Below are 19,756 nucleotides of genomic sequence, written 5' to 3'. Positions count from 1 at the left end.
CACCATGTTGGCCAGGCTGGTCTCAAACTCCTGACCTCAGGCAATCGGCCCGCCTCAGCTTCCCAAAGTGTTGGGATTACAGGCGTGAGCCACCGCGCTGGGCTACTTAGATCTTTTAAACTTGAACCCTAGTAGGTACAGTCATCAGTTTCACTGTGGGAGAAGGGGAGCTGCTGTTCAAGTGCACAGGGTCCCTTCCATCAGCAGGTGGCAAGGGCAATGGGGAGGGAGCAACCACTGGTGTTAGGGTTCCAGCTGCTGTTTTGTAGACATCTTCAGGGACACTTTGGGGCTGGCTGTTTATTGCTGGTCGGTGTCCAGACAGAAGTCACAAGCCATTGAGTGGTTGGAGGTGGCTTTCTTATCCACCACCCATTCTTCCTCCACATTCTAGCTGGGTCCTGTGAAGGAGCTCTTCCTAACCAGACGGCTGTGGCCTTAGATCCTGCTGATACGGCCTCTCGGGCTCCCTCTCCTAGTTATTTGGGTATTTCTGGTATTTTGGGCTTGTACACAAGCTGCCTCTAGTTGAATTAATGGGTCCCTAAGGCCATAGGAGAGGGGGTTAGTGCCTGTTGGCTTTGTGGGGAATGTCAGTTGTGTGTTTTTAAATTGGTGTTTCTTTAATGGCAAGTGGAACATTTTCTTCATTATGAGAACATGCGTTGCCTATTACCTCTGTGCTTATGAAGCTGGGAGTAGGCAACGAACTTCATAGCTTTTCAGAGCTTCTGCAGCGAGGGTTTGCAGGGAGGCCACTGGTGCGGTGAGCACATCAGGTGGCTTCCCTGGACCAGCACTGGAAACAGTGAGCCCTCCTTATGGAAAAAGGATGCATGTTCCTACACCAGTGCTTCTCACTAGGGACGAGTTTGCCCCCCTGGGGACATTTCTAGTTGTCATGACTTGAGGGGTGTTACTAGAGGCCAGGGAGGCTGCAAAACATCCTGCAGTACACAGGACACAAAAAATGATCATTCCTTTTTTCTTGCTTTTTTTTTTTTTGAGACAGGATCTCAGTCACTCAGGCTGGAGTGTGGTGGTGTGATCATAGCTCACTGTAGCCTTGAGCTCCTGAGTTCAAGTGATCCTCTCACCTCAGCCTCCTGAGTGGCTGGGACTGCAGGCATCCACTGCCACACCCAGTTAATTATTTATTAATTTATTTGTAGAGATGGGGTCTTGCTGTGTTGCTAGCTGGTATCATTTAAAGCCAAAAGTTTGAGACCAAACTTAAGTGATCCTCCTGCCTTGGCCTCCCAGAGTGTTGGGATTATAGGCATGGCCATCATGCCTGGCCCAAAATGGTCATTACTGATAACAAAAAATGATCCGGTTCAAAATGTCAGCAGGGCTGAGGCCGAGATACCCCACTCTAGGTGAACTCTCCTGCCCTGGACCCCTCTCCTGCAGAGATGCTTGAGAGTATTCTCCTCTCCTCTGGTTCTGTCTGGCTCCTAATTAGCCTTGGAGCAATGTCAGCTCTCGGGAACAGCAGAGATGCACAGTGACTTACTGTGACGGCGGCACACTTTCACCAAAGCAGTTCTTCAATCTGGCTTCCTCCAGCCCTTCCCCTCCACGCTGCAGAAGCTGGGCCTGACAAAACGTCTTTTCAGTCCTCGCTTGCCACCTGCCCACACTGTAGCCCCCAAGAATGCCTGCCATTAGTCCCCTGCTATGCAGGGAGGTGGCAGCTGCCTGCAAATGAGGCAGCTTGGAGGGATGGGACAATGCCACTCGAAGGACCCACTGTCCTGCCTGTCACTGCCAGGTCTCTGCAGCAAGGGGCAATCTGACTTTGGACTTTAGGGGGCAAGGAAACTTTGCTTTTCTTATTTCCTCCCTACCCCCCCCAAATATGCATTAAACAATTTGTATTCTGTTTGTGACTTTAATGTGCCTCTTTGTCCTCAGCTGGGAATGTCTCCAGCTTGTTGTAGTCAGAGAGAGCCCTTGGTATCCGTAGACGCAGGCTTGGGTTTTGGCTCTACTGCTGACCAGCAAGTGGCCCTCAGCAAGGCTGTTAACCCTCCTGAGCCTCAGGTATTTTCATTTGTAACATGGGGCTGCTAATGCCTACCACAGAGGGTTGCTGTCAGGACGGTGTTCCCTGCACCGTTTTATGTGTCCCTCCAACCAATCTTTGTAAGCTGCTCAAGGGCCTGGCACCTGTCTTCACCGTCCTTGAAATCACATTAGTTTTTGCTGCATGGGCCATGGAGTCCAGTGCACCCCCGGAGAGATAGGTTGATGTCCTAATCCCTGGCGCCCGTGAATGTGACCATTTGGACACAGGGTCTTTGCTGTTGTAATCCAGTTAGGATGAGGTGATTAAGGTGGGCCCTAATCCAATAGGACTGGGGTCTTTATAGGAAGAGGGAAATTTGGACACACACACAGGAATGCCTTCACACGTGTCACATGGGAAGATGGACACACACAGGCTGTGAGCCTAGCACAACAGAGGCAGAAATTTGAACAATGCAGCTGCAAGCCAAGGAATGCCGGAGTCACCAGCAGCAAGGAGAAGGCAAGGAAGGACTCTCCCTGTAGGTTTCAGAGGGAGCACGGCCCTGCTGACATCTGGATTTCAGATTTTTAGCCTCCAGAACTATGGTTGCTTTAAGCCAGCCAGTTTGGGGCGCTTTGTTACAGCAGCCCCCAAAAGCCAATACAAATACTCAGTGGACGCTTGTGGAGCGTGCGTCTTCATATGCAAAATGTATGGTGCTTGGGCCTCAGCAGTCATGCTTTGGCAGCCCAACCCCTGGATGGTTCACTTCTTCCTTTCCACTGATGATTCCTTCACAGATCACCCACAGATCATACTGGCTGATTTTGTGCTGCTTTATTAGAAAAGCATTTGCTCATTATGGGAGAAAGTTTTTACATGTACCACATTGAACAGGGTTACGTTTTTGCCATAAAGTATTTGTGCATCTCTAAGCAGTGGCATCAAGTGACCAACTTAGACTTCTTTTAGCAACATGTTGGTTCCTGGTTCTGGGAAGAAGCATGAGAGGCCATTGCTCCTTTCTTTCTTCTCCTTTCAAGAAGCAGAACCAAATCAAAGTGGCTCTAAAAATAAGAAAATGAATATGCTTGCAAAACAGGGGTGCCAAGCCCAGAGGAAGAGCAGGTTCAGGTTGGTGGCTAAGGGACGTCACTGGAGACTCAGGCCCTTTCTCTGTTCTGTCCACAGCAGTGCCATCCTGAGGCAGGTGTCCCCATGGCCATAGGATGGCTGATGGCAGCAGCTGCACAGTCTGCTTCCTTGTTTGTGGCCTGTGGAGCCCTTTGGTGTGTTTCTCTTAAGATCGGGAAAACTTCCCCAGAGGCCTCCCCAGCAGCCTCCTCTCCATATTTTTGTCCCATCTCCGAACCAGCCACTGCCAAAGGGGATGGAATTAGCATCATGGGCCTAGACCGATCATGTGAAGGCGAATGGGTGTTGCAGTCAGCCACAGTGCCCTGCCACACTCTCCAGATTCACAACTCTTAACTTTTTTTAATGGCCATGATAAGGATGCCCCAAAGATGTCCACGTTCTAATCCCTAGAACCTGTGAATGTTACTGTACGTGGCCAAAGGGGTCTCTGCTGATGTGTGCTGATGTGGTTAAGGGTCTTGAGGCAGGGAGGTGATTCTGGGTGATCCAGGTGGGCCCCACATAATCACAAGGATTCTCATAAGAAGGAGGCAGGAAAATCGGAGGGGGAGAGAGAAGATGTAAGGACAGAAGCAGAGGTCAGAGAAGGGAGTAGATTGCACCGCTGGCTTTGAAGATGGACAAAGGGGCCACGAGCCAAGGAGTGCAGGCAGCTTCTAGAAGTGGGAAAAGGCAAGGAAATAGATTCTCTCTGGCAGCCTCCAGAAGGAATACCAGCCCTGTGGTACCTGACACCCTGATATTAGACCAGTGAAACTGATTTTGGACTTCTGACTTCCAGAACTATAAGATAATAAACTTCTGTTGTTTTAAGCCACTAAGCTTGTGGTCATTTATTACAGCAGCAAACGGAAACGAATACAGCATTGTATCTCTAGGCTGACCAGGAATCAATATAGAACTTTGCTAAGATTAAGCATCTTGTTTTTATTTTATATCTTTTAAACAAGTATGTGGGGATTAAACAAAATACAAACCCGATCCCTGGTCCTGCCTCCAGATAGGGCCAGCCTGGTGGTTTGCTCTCAAAATGGTAAATGTCGGTTGCTTTATTCAACACCAGTGCTAGGTGCCGAGAACACAGAAGTAGGGACTTGTCTTCACTCAAGCTGCTGTATGTGCCTCAGCCAGCCATTTGTTTCCATAAATATGCCCACTCGCAAATGGGAGCTCTTCCAGATGTCTTCTCTGTCTTTGTAGCTCAAGCCAGTTTCCTCTGAAGCTTATTCAAACCTGCTGATTTTTGTTTTAAGTTCTTGCAAGGGTTAGGAAGAACATAAGACGTTAAGCACTTCCACAGATGGACCTATTTTTAGGGTGCCCCATGTTGCCGAGATCAGCAGTGATTCTAATAGCTCAGTCCTGGGGTCCACAGAGGATGTCATCTGCCTCCTGTCCTCATGCCAGTTGGACAGAGACACTGCTGTTTGGAAGTTTTCTTTGTGGTTCTTTATTTCCTCTCCTCTCTAGGGCTTCCTGTTCTACAGAGGCACAGTGGTGGAGCCACATACATTATGTGTAGAAATTGTTGTTATTGTATCATAGTTCAGCTATTTCCTTTCCTTTCCTTTATTTCTTTTGTTGTTGTTGTTGAGACAGAGTCTCAGTCTGTTGCCCAGGTTGCAGTGCAGTGGCGCAATCTCAGCTCACTGCAACCTCCACCTCCCTGGTTCAAGCGATTCTCAAGCTACTCCTCCCAAGTAGGTGGGATTACAAGCATGTGCCACCACACCTGGCTGATTTTTGTATTTTTAGTAGAGATGAGGTTTCATGATGTTGGCCAGGCTGGTCTCGAACTCCTGACCTCAGGTGATCCGCCCCCCTCGGCCTTCCAAAGTTCTGGGGTTACAGGCGTGAGCCACTGAACCCGGCCAGTTCATCTGTTTCTGAGAAGCTTTGGGCTTTCCTGGGGATAATAAGTGACCAGTGGCAATCTATGGGAAATACCTGGGAAGGTGGCAGAAGCAGTGAAGCAGAGAAACGGATGGGGGCACTGACATTTGAGATGATCTTTTCCAACATCATAATTCTATCTTGAGGAAACTGAGGCGTGAATTATCCGTGAAGCACCTCTCCATCCCTGAACTCCCTGTAGTAGCTTAGCAAGGATGGAGCGCAATCCCTGTGGTACCGATTAGACAGGGCCAGGCTCTAGAAGCAAAATGTGAGAGCTGGCTTTAAAGCACTAACACCTGTAATAGCGTGTAGACCAGTAGGTTTGGTGTACATTGTTCTAGGCTCTCCTCTCTGCTCTGTCCCATCTCCCTTTGTCCATAACAAGTGCCATATACCCGAGGGGATAAGTGCATAGAGGCTGGAGCTTCAGCCTAGGTTTGAGTTCCACTTACTAGCGACGTATCCTGGGACAAATCACTTGGGCATTTTTCCTTTCTATAACATGGGATGGTCACAGTACCGACGCAGCTGGAGGTGCTGCGAGGATTAAATGAGTTGAAGTGTGCAGAGTACTCACAGCAGTGCCTGGCGCATCCTAAGCGCTGTACGTCTTCCTGCAACCTTAAACGTTGTTCTCCAGCATTTTAAATGACCACGTGCAATTCCATCGCATGGTGGTGCTCTATGGTTGATTTAACCAGATCCCTGTAATGGGATTTTGTTTCCAGTCTTTTGACGCTGTGAACAACATTTCGATGACTACCCTTGTAGGTAAGGACTTTCTTTCACTCTTAAACATTTCCGCAGGTTAAATTTCTAGGATGAGAATTGCTGGGTCAAAGAAAAATCTTTCAAGGCTTTTCTTGATAGATGCCACCACATTTTGCTCCAGGAAAGTAGTAGTTTACACTCCTACCATCAGTGAGTGAGTGTGCCAGTTTCCTTGTGTGACCAGGTTATTAACTTTTAATCAAACGAAGGCCCAGAAAAAAATAGGAAATATTTCCTGGGGGATAAAATGTTCCTCGTCTTTGCTTATGTGCAGTAAAAAGCTCAGAACTTGGAGAGCGCAGAAGGCGGGGCAGTGTGTGAAAACGGCGCCCTCTGCTGGCTCTCCCTGGTGTGAACAGTGGTAGATGGCAACGCTTAGATGGCCGTGGCATCCCCTGCTCTTTGCAGACAGGTACATTTTTAAGAGACTCTGGTCATAAAAGTCAGACTCGGGCAACACTTGGCCCTCGCTTGGGTTCTTTTACAGCAGTGGTTTCAACAGGAGTGAGTTGTTGCCCAACACTTGGTACTCTCTGTAGACATTTTGGAGGATCACAAGTCTGGGGGTGGGATTAAAGGAAGTCTGCTATTGACTTCTTGTGGGTAGAGGCCAAGGACACTGCTAAACATCTCACACTGCACAGCCCAGCCCAGCAACAAAGCAGCATTCGGCCCAGGATGTCAATATTGTTCAGGTTGAGAAAACCCTGTTTTTAGAAGAATAGAGGCATTGCCCTAAGAAGGTTTCTCTCTTCAGACTGAAATAAAATATAGAAATATTAATATACAGTATATATGTCACAGTTACTATTATTTGGTTTTAGAAGTCTGATGGTTTTGCAAAATGAAATGGAAAACAGGTGGAGCTGAAATAGTAAATGGGGATTTCTAGAAGAGAAGGCACAGGAAAGTCCAACCCATAGTAATGTCACGAGTACTAATAAGAGAGGGAATGTTCTTCTACCAATTCAGCATGGTTAAACCTGCCACAAATCCCTGTGGCTTTCCCCTGAAGGTCTTGTCTGTTAAAAATAGTGCTTTATTTGACACTTTTCCCCAAATTCACAAGCACCAGTGTTTTCATAATGTTCATAATTGTGCCCTCCAGTGCAGAATTGCCATGTGTGGTTATAATTTGCTCTCCCATGCCCCAGTAAATGCTGATTCAAGCATTGTTTTTAAGAGGGAGAAGGAAGAGAAGAACTTTAAAAATAATGTTAGAGAAGGTGTGCCTGAAGGGGAAAAGTATGACGAGAATTTCGGGAAAATCAAACTGGGCTGCAACTTCCTTCATTATTTGCTGAGCTTGAAGACTGGTGTTGCTCAAGCCCATTTAAAAAATGTCCTATTACTGGCTGGGCATGGTGGCTCACGCCTGTAATCTTAGCACTTTGGGAGGCTGAGGCGGGTGGATCACCTGAGGTCAGGAGTTCGAGACCAGCCTGGCCAACATGGTGAAACTCTGTCTCTACTAAAAAAATAAAATAAAAAAATCAGCTGGGTGTGGTGGCGCACGCCTGTAATCCCAGCTACTTAGGAGGCTGAGGCAGGAGAATTGTTTGAACCCAGGAGGTAGAGGTTGCAGTGAGCCGTGATTGCACCACTGCACTCCAGCCTGGGCGACACAGCAAGGTTCCATCTCAAAAAAAAAAAAGTCTTATTACCTCATTTTGCTTTAGCCTTGCTATTCTCTGAATTACTTGTATTCTAGGACATTTGTCTTGAAATAATTAGCTAGCATGGCTGCTTTGGCTGTTCTAAATAATGTTAACAGGATTATTTTGTCAGAATTGTTGAGAAAAACTACAGCTCTTCCCTAAACAGCAGATACTATCTTGATTATCTTTCATGAGAAGTATTTTTCAAACTATAGGTCATGGTCGATTTATAGGTTGTAAAGTCAATTTTTAGATTACAATCAGCATTACAAAAAAAATCAGATGGAATAGAAACTATCACAGAGTGTGGTATACAGTAGGAGCAGACTTTGTTGATAGTTTTGGTGATACAGAAATCTGTCACCATACATACATACATACATGTTTACGTGTGCCTGTGTGTATGCACACATGGGCATGGTGAGAAGCTTCTAAAGATGGTGGCTTAGATTTTACAATGTGGTGAAATCTGACTTGTTTGTAAAGTTCTCTAAAGACCTCCATGATCCCTGCTAGTCTTCTGTCCCTCACCTTTGCCTCTGTTGTGTTTTCAGGTGGGACCAGGGAGATTGGATCTGCTCTCACCAGGATGTGCATGAGGCACAGAAGCATTGAAGCCAAGCTGAGGCAGTTTTCGAGGTGAGGAGCATGTTTCGGCCCCGATCACCAACACCCTTGCAGATTTCAGGTTAAGGAAGGAGTCATGCGTGGCACACAGCATTTAAATCCCCACAACCTGTCTGACTTGGCTCATTCATTGCCTGAGTATTTGTTAGGCATCTGCTGCATGCCAGGCACTGGTCGAGGCCCTGGGGATGCAGCAGACCACCAGCCAGCCAGGCCCCTGCCTTCACAGAGCCTATGCTCCTGCATGGGTCTCTCCTTACCCTTTGTCTGTGCGAGGAGCCAGTGCAGCCTGCTGAGGCCTTTTGGGCCCCCGCTGCCCTGCGGGAGCCTCGTAAGAAGAGGGGCTGTGAAATTGGAGAGTGAGATGTGCCTTGGTATCCTGTGTGCATCCTCCAGACTCACTGAGGGATGTGGCAGCTCACAGACCACTCCACACTGCCAGCTTCCCGTCTGGCTTCCAGGCATCCCGAACAGGGAAGAAATGGTAGTAGCTGGCACTGGAATTGGGTTACAAATGTTCAAGTGAAAATGGACATTGCTTTCCAAGCAGATCAGCATCATTCAGCAGTTTTATGTGATTTTGTTTGGGAGACTACACAAAATGAAGGGGCGCACCTTCAGAGACCTTCACCCCTCAGTAACCCCGAGGCTGGCAGTGTAGCTGGAGAATTTTCTGGGTCTCTTCACTCTTCTCTTTCTCCAGGCTGTGCACACTTAGTGTATATTTATGACCTGTCATGCCGCAAGCACAGCAGAATCTTGTGGGTCTTTTTTAAAAATAGTGACGCTGGGCCCCACCCTCAAAGTCTCCATTGGGGGTGAGATAAGGCCCAGGTGTCTTTGCATTTTGGGGGTCCCTGTTGTGCAGCTCTCAGAGGGGTGACCCCTGTGGTTCTGCAACTTAGCTTGTTAGTACAAAAGATGGAATATCACAAGGAAAATGGGAAGAAGGGTCACTCCCACCAGTCACATTGACAGCTTCTTAATAGTCACTGAAAAACATTCTTGGGGCCGGGCACGGTGGCTCACGCCTGTAATCCCAGCGCTTTGGGAGGCCGAGGCAGGCGGATCATGAGGTCAGGAGATCAAGACCATCTCGGCCAACATGGTGAAACCCCGTCTCTACTAAAATACAAAAAATTAGTCGAGCATGGTGGTGTGCTCCTGTAGTCCCAGCTACCTGGGAGGCTGAGGCAGGGGAATCACTTGAACCTGGGAGGTGGAGGTTGCGATGAGCCGAGATTGCGCCACTGCACTCCAGCCTGGTGACAGAGCGAGACTCTGTCTTAAAAGAAAAGCATTCTTGGGACATGGCTGTTCTGGAGCCCTGGGGTTTAGATGAGAACGTCAGTTTTCAGGTAATTGTGATTTAGGTATGTTTTGACAACCACATTTAAATCCTGACAACAGAACGTATCTATTTAATTTTTCCGTTTTTTCCCCCTGCTTGGTAAAAGTGCTTTAATTGATTGTCTGATAAACCCACTTCAAGAACAGATGGAAGAATGGAAGAAAGTGGCCAACCAGCTGGATAAAGACCATGCAAAAGGTACAGGGGCGAGACGTCTAGCGCATCATTGCATGCTGGGGGGCGCTGTGGGAAGTTGCCAGCAGCTGCCTGGCCCCTGTGCTAGGTTTACTGGTGTCACCAAAACAGCTAAGGGCCCGCTCTGTCCCTACTCTCCCGTAGGCACGTCCGTGTCAGGGGATGAGGAGAACAAAGTGATCCTGTTGCGAGGCTGAGTGCTGTTTCTTTGGTGTGAACCAACATTCAGCAGCTGATAGTCTGATCCCTCAGTGGCATGAATTGTATTCAGCTGAATTAAGAATAAATCACAGGGTGGGCCTGGTGGCTCAGACGTGTAATCCCAGCACTTTGGGAGGCCGAGGCGGGCGGATCACTTGAGGTCAGGAGTTTGAGACCAGCCTGGCCAACATGTTGAAACCCCATCTCTACTAAAAATACAAAAATTAGCCAAGCATGGTGGTGGGTGCCTATGTAATCCCAGCTACTCAGGAGGCTGAGACATAAAAATCGCTTGAACCCGGGAGGCAGAAGTTGCAGTGAGCCGAGATTGCACCCTTGTACTCCAGCCTGGATGACAGAGTAAGACTCCATCTCAAAAAAAAAAAAAAGGAAAAAAAAGAAGAAATCATAGCCTGGGTGTGGTGGCTCACACCTGTAATTCCAGCACTTCGGGAGGCTCAGGCGGGCAGATCACTTGAGTCCAGGAGTCTGAGAGCAGCCTAGCCAACTTGGTGAAACCCCGTCTCTACTAAAAATACAAAAATTAGACAGATGTGGTGGTGCATGCCTGTAAACCCAACTACTCGGGAGGCTGAGACATGAGAATTGCTTGAACCCAGGAGGCGGAGGTTGCAGTGAGCAGAGACTGCACCACTGCACTCCAGCCTGGGTGACAGAGCAAGACACTGCCTCCCCCTAACCCTCCAAAGAAGTGTAAATCATAATGGCAGGTTTAAATGCCGACCATTCATACTTAAGGCACTTCAGCACATTTTGAAAGCCAGACTTTTAATGATATAAGCTTACCCTAGCTCTCCTGCCCATTCTCGTTGTGCGTTGTCCCAGGTAGGTGAGACAAGTCTTTGTGAACTGGTTGAGTGAGTTGTCAGGGACCTTGATGGTATGAGAGGAACTAAGTGTAATCTGCAGAGCAAATAGCACTGATGCTTTCGAGTGAGGGTGTTTGTGTTCCCTTCACACAGGCCACCCAGACTGTTTTGTAAGAGCTTCTCATCCCCTGTTCAGGTCATTCTGATGCTTTTTACATGCTAGGGGCTGTGGGGGCTGCAGAAGGATGAGTGTGGTATCTACTGAAACAGAAATAAATTAACCCTGTTACAAAGCAAAGTAAAAGACTGCAATGAAGACCCAACCGGGAGCTCTGGGAGTGTGAATGGTGGCTCCTAAAACAGGCCTCTTTGTGACTATGGGGATGGTTTATTCTGCCTGCTTCAAGCTATATAATGAAAATCATTCTATGTGCCCAGCAACTATCAGTAGCCACCAGAAAGTTGCACATTCAAATTATTCATCCCTCCCCTCATCATGCACCTATGCTACCGAGTACTTACCGTATTCCATGCCCGTGCATGCTCTGGAGCCACAAAAATAAATAAGTTGGTCTTGGTTTTTGGTGCGCATCCTTTAAATTTGTCTATCACAGACAATAGACTCCTGAAGTCGTGTCTTCATTGTTAGTGGAAATCTGTCTTATGTAGAACTTCAACAAACCATTTTGATAAAAGAACCAGGGAGGGTGATGGCTTATTTGTGTTGAGATTCAGAAGTATGGGTACAATAGCCAAATACTTAGCAGTTATATTTAAAAAGTTAATATAGGCCAGCGTGGTGGCTCATGCCTGTAATCCCAGCACTTTGGGAGGCCAAGGCGGGTGGATCACTTGAGGTCAGGAGTTCAAGACCAGCCTGGCCAACATGGCAAAACCCCATCTCCACTAAAAATACAGAAAGAAAAAAAAAAAAAAAACAATTAGCTGGGCGTGGTGGCATGTGTCTGTAATCCCAGCTACTCGGGAGGCCGAGACAAGAATCACTTGAACTCAGGAGGCGGAGGCTGCAGTGAGCTGAGATTGCACTATTGCACTCCAGCCTGGACAACACAGCAAGACTCCATCTCAAGAAAAAAAAAAAGTTAATATATAATCTTTTATCCCCCCTACCCTAACTTCAAGTTAGGGAGAGAGGCAAATTCAGAGGATTAACTGGATCCCATTGTGTGTTAATCACATCATGAATTTTCTTCTCTTAGGCTCACAGGATTTATCCATCTGTACTTTTCACTGGATAAAAGAAAATAGAACCATTTGAATTTTTTTTTCAGATGGGGAAAGAATTGATAGTTTATGTTTGGCCCAATTCACTTTGTGTTGGCTGACTTGGCTCATTCATTGGCTGAGTATTTGTTAGGAATCTGCTGCATGCCAGGGACTGGTTGAGGCCCTGGGGATGCAGTAGACAACCAGCCAGCCAGGCCCCTGCCCTCAGGGAGCCCGCACCCCTGCATGGGTCTCTCCTCACCCTCTGTCTGTGTGAGGAGCTGGTGCAGCCTTCTGAGGCCTTTTGGGCCCCCACCACCCTGCAGGAGCTTCCTTCTTCTCTATTAAATGTTCTCCTTTGCTGGTACAGCAAAGCTGAGACTTCAAATTGGATGTGTAAGGCCTTTTATAAGAGTGGTTGTGCTGAGCCCATTGGGAGAAGGCAGCTGGTCTTGCAGAGAGTTCTACTCATCCAATAAAACACAGGTCCCTTGATTTTCGTGGAATATTCCCCCTCCTTCCCATTCCCACTGCATACAGAGAAGCACGTCTCAATTTTCTTCTTTGGGGTCACATACAGAGATGAACAGCCTAGGCCTGAACGTGAATTGAGACCCATTGTCTGGCCCTGCATACCTGCTAAGTGGCCTCTCTGCACAGGGGCCAAGAGGTTGTGGGGTACAAAGCTCCTGACCCCCAGCCTCGGTGACACAGCACTTCCTTCATCTTTTCGATTCAGCCTTTAACTCAGGGAGCACCACCCGAGTGGCAGCCACACACAACCCACTCTGCTAGCCCAAGATCCTCAGACATGACCCAGACACTGCTCCTTCCCTTGGGGAGCTTGTAGGGGGAGGGAGGAGAGACTGTAGGGCAGAGCACAGGATGTCGGGGGAGAGAGATACAGGGAGCCCCAGAGGTTGGAGAGGTTTGGTTGAGGAGTTAGAAAACGAGGCGCCATTTGGAGGGATCCCAGTAGATGGACATGGTTTCATCACGCTGACGTTAGAGTGGTGAAGGTGCCCTAGCCAGATAGAACACCATGCAGATAGGCAGGGAAGATGGGAGAGTGGCCAGAAAAGAGTGGAGAGCCGCCACGCTGCACAGTGATTCCAGGTGTGTATAAATAGGCTTAGGGCCAGTAGAAGGGAAACCTCAGAGCTGGCTGCAAGGGAGCTGGCCAAGGTGAAATGTACAGCAGTTGGCAATTAATTGACTGTGAGGGCAGCAAAGAGGAAAAGTGTCACAGGTGACCATCATCCCAGGTGTCTATGTCTGGATGATGAGGATGCCTGCAACAGAAATGGGGCAGTCTGCGAATGGGCCAGTGGTGGAGGAGGAAGCGGTTGGCAGGGGATGTGGTACACTTGGACTGCCCCTCTGAGGTGTTTGTGGTATCTAGCCACAGGATCCATGCTGAAAGTAAGGCAGCTGGTTCTTCTTGCCCAGTCTCCCCACTGTGTGATCTAGCTTCTCCTGCTGTATGAGACACTTTTTCTGGATTTTAACATCTGGCCAGCATCTTTTCCACATAGGGGTTTTTTGTTTTTTGTTTGTTTGTTTGTTTTTGCAAAACACTGTGGATTTGGGCCTTGGGAAAGTAGATAATATTGAAAAATCTTTCCAGATACTTGAGCTGAGAAGTTGTGACTTTTTTTCATTTTTATAAAGTATTCCCGGCCGGGTGTGGTGGCTCACGCCTGTAATCCCAGCACTTTGGGAAGCCGAGGATCACTTGAGGTCAGGAGTTCAAGACCAGCCTGGCCAACAGGTGAAACCCCATCTCTACTAAAAATACAAAAATTAGCTGGGTGTGGTGGTGGGCCCCTGTATTCCAGCTACTCAGGAGGCTGAGGCAGGAGAATCGCTTGAACTCGGGAGGTGGAGGTGGCAGTGAGCCGAGATCACGCCACTGCACTCCAGCCTGGACCACAGAACAAGACTCCGTCTTTAAAAAAAAAAAAAAAAAAAAAAAAAAAAAAAGTATTCCCAAATGGAGCCTCCCCTCAAAGCTGGTATGAGTGAATATGACAGGGCAAGACCACTGTGCATTTGTTTTTGTGTCTGTAGCCCCTTGGTTGTAAATGTCATCATGGATTATTATATTGTATTCTGATAAAGCCATTGATGGCATGTCACAGTTTATGCTTTCTGTTACAAACATAATGGCTGTTCCTAACATATTTTCTGTTAAGCAAAGTGGTAAAATTATTCCATATTCTGTTTTCTCTTAGAATATAAGAAAGCCCGCCAAGAGATAAAAAAGAAGTCCTCGGATACACTGAAACTGCAGAAGAAAGCAAAAAAAGGTAACTCCTAAAATTCTGCCACTGATGTTACTTCCTGATGGAGTGCTTGATTTGTTTTTGAAATGAAAGGTGTTCACTTCAGAGACTTCCTTAAGTATGACAGCCCTGGAAAACAGATGGGAGCAAATAGGACCTATCTGAGTTCACATTCTCAAAGTGCAGAATAGGTATTAATTTGAGGCCCTTGCCAAGTGGTACTTGACATGTTCCTTCCCCCACCTTTGTCTTCCAAGTTTGACAGTTTCCATGCCTATTGTGCTTCGTAATGATACCTATACATTTCTTAGAAGCCTTGGGATAATGCAGAAAGGCCTTTATGCAAATGTTCTCTAGTAATTATTACACAAATTATGTCATTTTCTCCTGCAGCTTTCACAGCCTATAATCTTCAAACCCCTTTATTAAGTCTTGTGAGAATGCTAGGAATGGGTGCAGGGGAAGCTGGGAGTCATGGCCATACAGGGGATTTTCCATGGTGTTCGTGAGGGAGGAGCTTGGTAATCTACCACTGAGCAAAACAGGCAAGATGCCTTTCCCCCACGTCTTCGTTTATACTCCTTCGCAAACCAATGAATCGTCAGATCTTTGACCCACCTTTGTTCCTCCAGAATGGACTGGGAGTTTGAAGAGAAAAATCTAGCGGCATCCACTTTGCAAGCACTTGTGACATTTTACTACCACCTAAAAATGTAGGGACTTTCTCCTGAGCTAGAGAAGGCGACATTCCTTCCAGTCTATTCTTCTTTGACACCAAGTTTCTGAATCCGCTGCTTCACAACTGATAAGATGGGGTTCTTCCATCAGGCTGCTCTGTGGGTGGTGTTTACCATTAATCTGAGACAACCTTTTCGAGTTGGGATCCCCCAGCCTGAATTTTCTCTCCCCTAAACCAGCAGTTCTCTGTTGGAAATAGAAGAAGACACATTTGGAGAAATGGGATTGTGGAGGGTGGTGTGTAGTGGGGTAATGATAGGACACAGTTTTTAACCTTGAACATTTCTATAAAATGAGCCCCCAACCCTGAATTTTCACAACAACCGTAAACCCATTTTGAGATAAAGGCAGCAGAATTTTCACTCACAATCAGATTTTCCATCAGCATTGTCCCCAGCAGTTTCTTTCGTATTTTTTTTTTTTTTTTTTTTTTGATCTGGAGCTTCTCAGATTTGTATCCTATCTAACCAGGGCACCTGGGAGCTAGTGTTTGACAAGTAATAGGGTTTGTGACGTGGTAACATTTTAATGACTCTAGAGGTAAACATTAATAAGTAAAATTACTACCATATTCCATGAAGTCCGAGGCCTAGAGGAGAGCAGCCTGGTCACAGTTCGGGGCTGAACTCACGTAACTGACAGGTTGGCAGCTTTGAGAGAGAAATGATTCCTGGGCTGGGAGAGATGGTCCAGGGAAGATGCTTAGGCTTAGAAAAGGTTTGGGAGTTTGGTGAAAAGGATGAAAGAAGAAAAAATAGCTATTTTCCCCTCAGCTCTTCCACTACTCACTTTTCAGAGGCCCTAAGTTCTTGGCTGCAGTGATAATCCTTTTATCTAAGTTGTGCATGGAGGCTGAATTGGTCCTCCTCTGTCACTCGAAGTCACTGGCATTGCCCAATTAGCAGAATTTATACCTCTGGGTGAAGACTGATAGGGTGATTGCAGTGCAACATCAAAAGAGATTTCTGGCAATTAGACCTTCCTAGCACTGGCTCGGGCTGCCTGCAGGATAATGAGCTCCTATCAAGGCTGGATAGGAAGATTCGGGACCCACAGGATGCTGGACTGTGCATAACATGAAGAGAGGCATCTGGCCCTGGGACTTGGGAATGATTGGCATTTAGTTGTGTGGTTTCTTAGGGCACACTGGCCTGACAGATGAGAGAATGGAGGCTGAGATCAGGGGTTTCTGAAGCATCTGTCTTCTCAGCCACAGCCTCACACCGGCAGTCTCTGGCACCATGTCTTTTCCACACGGTGGACTTAGGTCCACGAGATCGGTCAGATCCATAGCTTGGAATGTTCTAGAGAATTTCTAGTTACTTCAAGATACCACCAGAAAATAATTTTTATTTCTATCCTTTATAAAGATTTTTTTCTAAAATCAGTAAGTGCAGTTTTGGACCAGGTGTTTCTATTTGTATATTTCTGGGATGAAAGCAGCCTTCTGAAAGGTACTAGAGTCACATTCGGACTGGACTGTTTTATGGAGAGCTCTCCTAGGAGGCATATGTATGGCTGAGAATGGACTGAAGAAAACACAACTCACTTAAGGGCTGGAAGAAATCTGGTTATTTGAGGCTTTCAGTTGTTTAGGGGTCTGGTTAGCTGACATTTCCCTTTCTACTAGAAAACCTCGAGGGATCTGTTTCATCTCCTTCAAGTGGCAGATTCCCGGACCCTCGGTTTGTAAAAGTGTTAGCAGTTCCTTTTGACGCACCATGCATTCGGATGGATGAAGGTTTCGGATACATTTTTTTTGTCCTGATAGATGGAATCTGACGTAAGCAGCCAGATAATCACTTCCTTTTTAATACGTTTCCAGGAGATTCTCAAGCAGCTTCCTGCCATGCCTTTTTCAAAAACTCTGATCTTTGATCTAAAAATTCTCCAGACTCTCCTTTTAGCATTTCAAGTGCCTTTGTGCGTGTAAGCATGGTTTTACCACCATCCTTGATGTGGGCAGATACACATGGATGTGATTTTTGTGAGCGGCTCACTTTCCTTCTTACTCTGCAGATACCACCTTTTATCACATTCTTTGACTGTTTCTTACTATATAGAGAGGTAGTTTGTAATCTAAAGGTGTTTAAATATTTCCATCAAGAAACTTTCAATGGTTTGCCTTTGGTAGGTTTTATCTCAAAATCATTTTTTAGCAGCTCGGGATATACTATGGCTGTGGATGAGTGTGCCTGTTTTTCTTGAAGGCAAGCTTGTCGGATGCCTACTAGAAGTAAACACGAGGCAAGGAGTTAGCCAGTCCTCACCCTCAGAGAAATTCTGGGCTCATGCACAGGGTCAAGAGCATGGGGCAGAGCCAGCATTGCCGACAGGTGGAGGGACGGAGGCAGCAGGATGCTGGGGAGATGGCGTGGAGCGGACCCAGTAGCCCTGGGCTCTGAACAGTGTCTTTTGAGCCCTCTTCCTGCTTCATAATATCAGCTCATTGCCTTGGAGGTCTTGGAGTTGACCATGACCCAGTGGGGAAAAGTAAGAGAGTGCATCAGAAATGAGAGGTGTTTTACATTGTATTTACTACCTACGTGTGCCACCCGACCATACGAACTCAGCAGCCTTATTCTCATTTAACTCCCATGTTACTATCAATGTAAATTAAAAATTAATTCTCGGCTGTGTGCAGTGGCTCATGCCTGTAATCCCAGCTCTTTGGGAGGCTGAGGTGGGCACATCATGAGGTCAAGAGATGGAGACCATCCTGGCCAACATAGTGAAACCCCATCTCTACTAAAAATACAAAAATTAGCCGGGCGTGGTGGCGGGCGCCTGTAGTCCCAGCTCCTCAGAAGGCTGAGGCAGGAGAATTGCTTGAACCTGGAAGGTGGAGGTTGCAATGAGCCAAGATCACACCACTGCACTCCAGCCTGGGCAACGGAGGGAGACTGTCTCAAAAATAAAATAAAATAAAATTAATTCTGGTAAAGCCTTCTGTTTCCATCTGTAACTACAAAAAGTTTATAAGGGATTTTTTAAAATAATAATGGCCAGCATTCATTAGGTGCTTATTATGGTCATTGTTCCGCTTATTACCATGACGACATTAAATCTAAGAAGTCTTGATTTTTTTTTTTTTTTTTTTGAGTCAGCATCTCACTAGGTGGCCTAGGCTGACCTCGAACTCCCGGGCTTCAGGGATCTTCCCGCCTCAGCCTCCCTAGTAGCTGGGATTACAGGCACACACCACTGCACCCAGCAGGGACTTTTCTTGAGACAGAGAGAACTGGAACATTATAGTATGTTAACTGCACAGCTGACATTTAAATATTTGACTCTATCACTTTCCACTAGAGGCTGCAAAGCCAATGTTATAAATGTAATAAACAGACTCCCAGAGTTCTATACTAGCATAGTATTTGCTGTTATACTACAATTTTAAACTCTTTAATTTTTTCTTTACCATTTTCATCCCACCCTAAGCTTTGTTTCCTAGGAATTTCCTAGATATTTTTCAAATGATGGTAAATGACACTTGAAAGGTTTTCTTGCCAAAGCTTGGCTTCTTCTGGGTATATATTCTTCATCTCTCTTTTTAAAAATCCTTGCTGTCTTCTCTGGGGGTGGTCATTACTAACTGGGAAGGTTTTGTTTAGATGAGAAGGAAAGAAGATATTAGTAAAGCAGAGAAGGGGAATGTGGATGTGGGTTTAATCAGCCCTAATAGAAAATTTGGTGGCGAGCCATGGACTGTTTAACACATGAAACAAAGGTAAGACTGCTGCTGCTTGAATACCAGTTTGACTTTATTATTTTCCTTTTTGTGTCAATTGTGTATCCTGCACTTTCTCACCGTGTGCCCCCCCGCCAGTGGACACTCTTGGTAAGTCTACCATCCCAAATCTCTGGTGGCTGCTCACGGTGTGGTCCTTGCTGTGGGCTTTCCGTGGTTGTCCAGACCTCTGCTAGCTGCCCAGGTTTTCCTACCAGCTCAAAACAATCAACTGTGCCTACCTAATTTTCCACAACTTTAAGAAAATTGTGTGTGCGTTGTGTTTTAATTGTTCTCTTTTTTGGATGTTTAGCCATTTACAATGTTAGCACAACACTCTGAGAGCCTTTGAATCATCATAATTCAATATTAGACTCATGGAAAAAAGAAATACAGAGTGACTTAAACTGTCATTTCCACAGTAAATAAGCATTTTTGCATACATATATACCTGTGTATATATGTATCTATGTTTTGATACATAGAGCTGCAAGCCTCAAAATAATTCTCAAATCAGATTTGGTTGTGTTAAGCTTGCAAAACATCTTTAACTTTGTCCTCTCTGCAAGACCATATAGTTCTTTCCATAACCAATGATTCATTTTTTAAAAAATAAATCAAAAGTATTTCTTATCTCAGTAGAGTTTGTGAAATGTTTCACTTCAGAAGTATCAGATCTTCCAATTAAGTAATCAGAATGATTCTTCTTGACTGAATGTTGAACTTCACTCTGTGGATGATCATGCTACCAAAACTTCAAGTTGCTTTTGGAGTCTTGTTGCTGTCCCTCTGTCCTGGGAGGTCTGTCTGCGAGGTGTCTGTGTGGTTTATCTTGCTTGAGTGTGCCCAGGTGTTCTCTGAGCATTTTACTGAACAGCTTCAAAGAGGCTTTTGAAGTGGCTTCTGTCATTTACAGCAAACCCAGTGCACAAAGGTCTCCTTTGATGGTTGGGGCTGACACAGCCCACTATCTTAGGGGACACTCGTCTGCCTCTATTTCCCCTCATGGCGATGTTGGGCTAGTGGTTCACCAACTTTAAAAAGGATCATCCTTTCCAGTTCTCAACATTGTGGTTAT

The 19,756-nt window shown here is 46.2% G+C and overlaps 1 protein-coding gene across 5 annotated transcripts in view; it reads left to right on the top strand.

The window, feature by feature from the left end:
• Nucleotides 1-19,756, top strand: part of MTSS1 (MTSS I-BAR domain containing 1) — a 178,569-nt gene that overhangs the window by 129,892 nt on the left and 28,921 nt on the right. For all 5 annotated transcript variants that reach the window (XM_009244077.4, XM_054561023.2, XM_054561025.2 and 2 more), the window contains 3 exon segments: nucleotides 8,052-8,136; nucleotides 9,582-9,673; nucleotides 14,163-14,237. In XM_009244077.4, coding sequence (XP_009242352.4) covers nucleotides 8,052-8,136; nucleotides 9,582-9,673; nucleotides 14,163-14,237 — 252 coding nt within the window.

The sequence above is a fragment of the Pongo abelii genome, chromosome 7 (genome assembly GCF_028885655.2).
Source record: "Pongo abelii isolate AG06213 chromosome 7, NHGRI_mPonAbe1-v2.0_pri, whole genome shotgun sequence".
NCBI classification, from domain to species: Eukaryota; Metazoa; Chordata; class Mammalia; order Primates; family Hominidae; genus Pongo; species Pongo abelii.
This window is presented reverse-complemented; position numbering and strand designations above follow the sequence as displayed.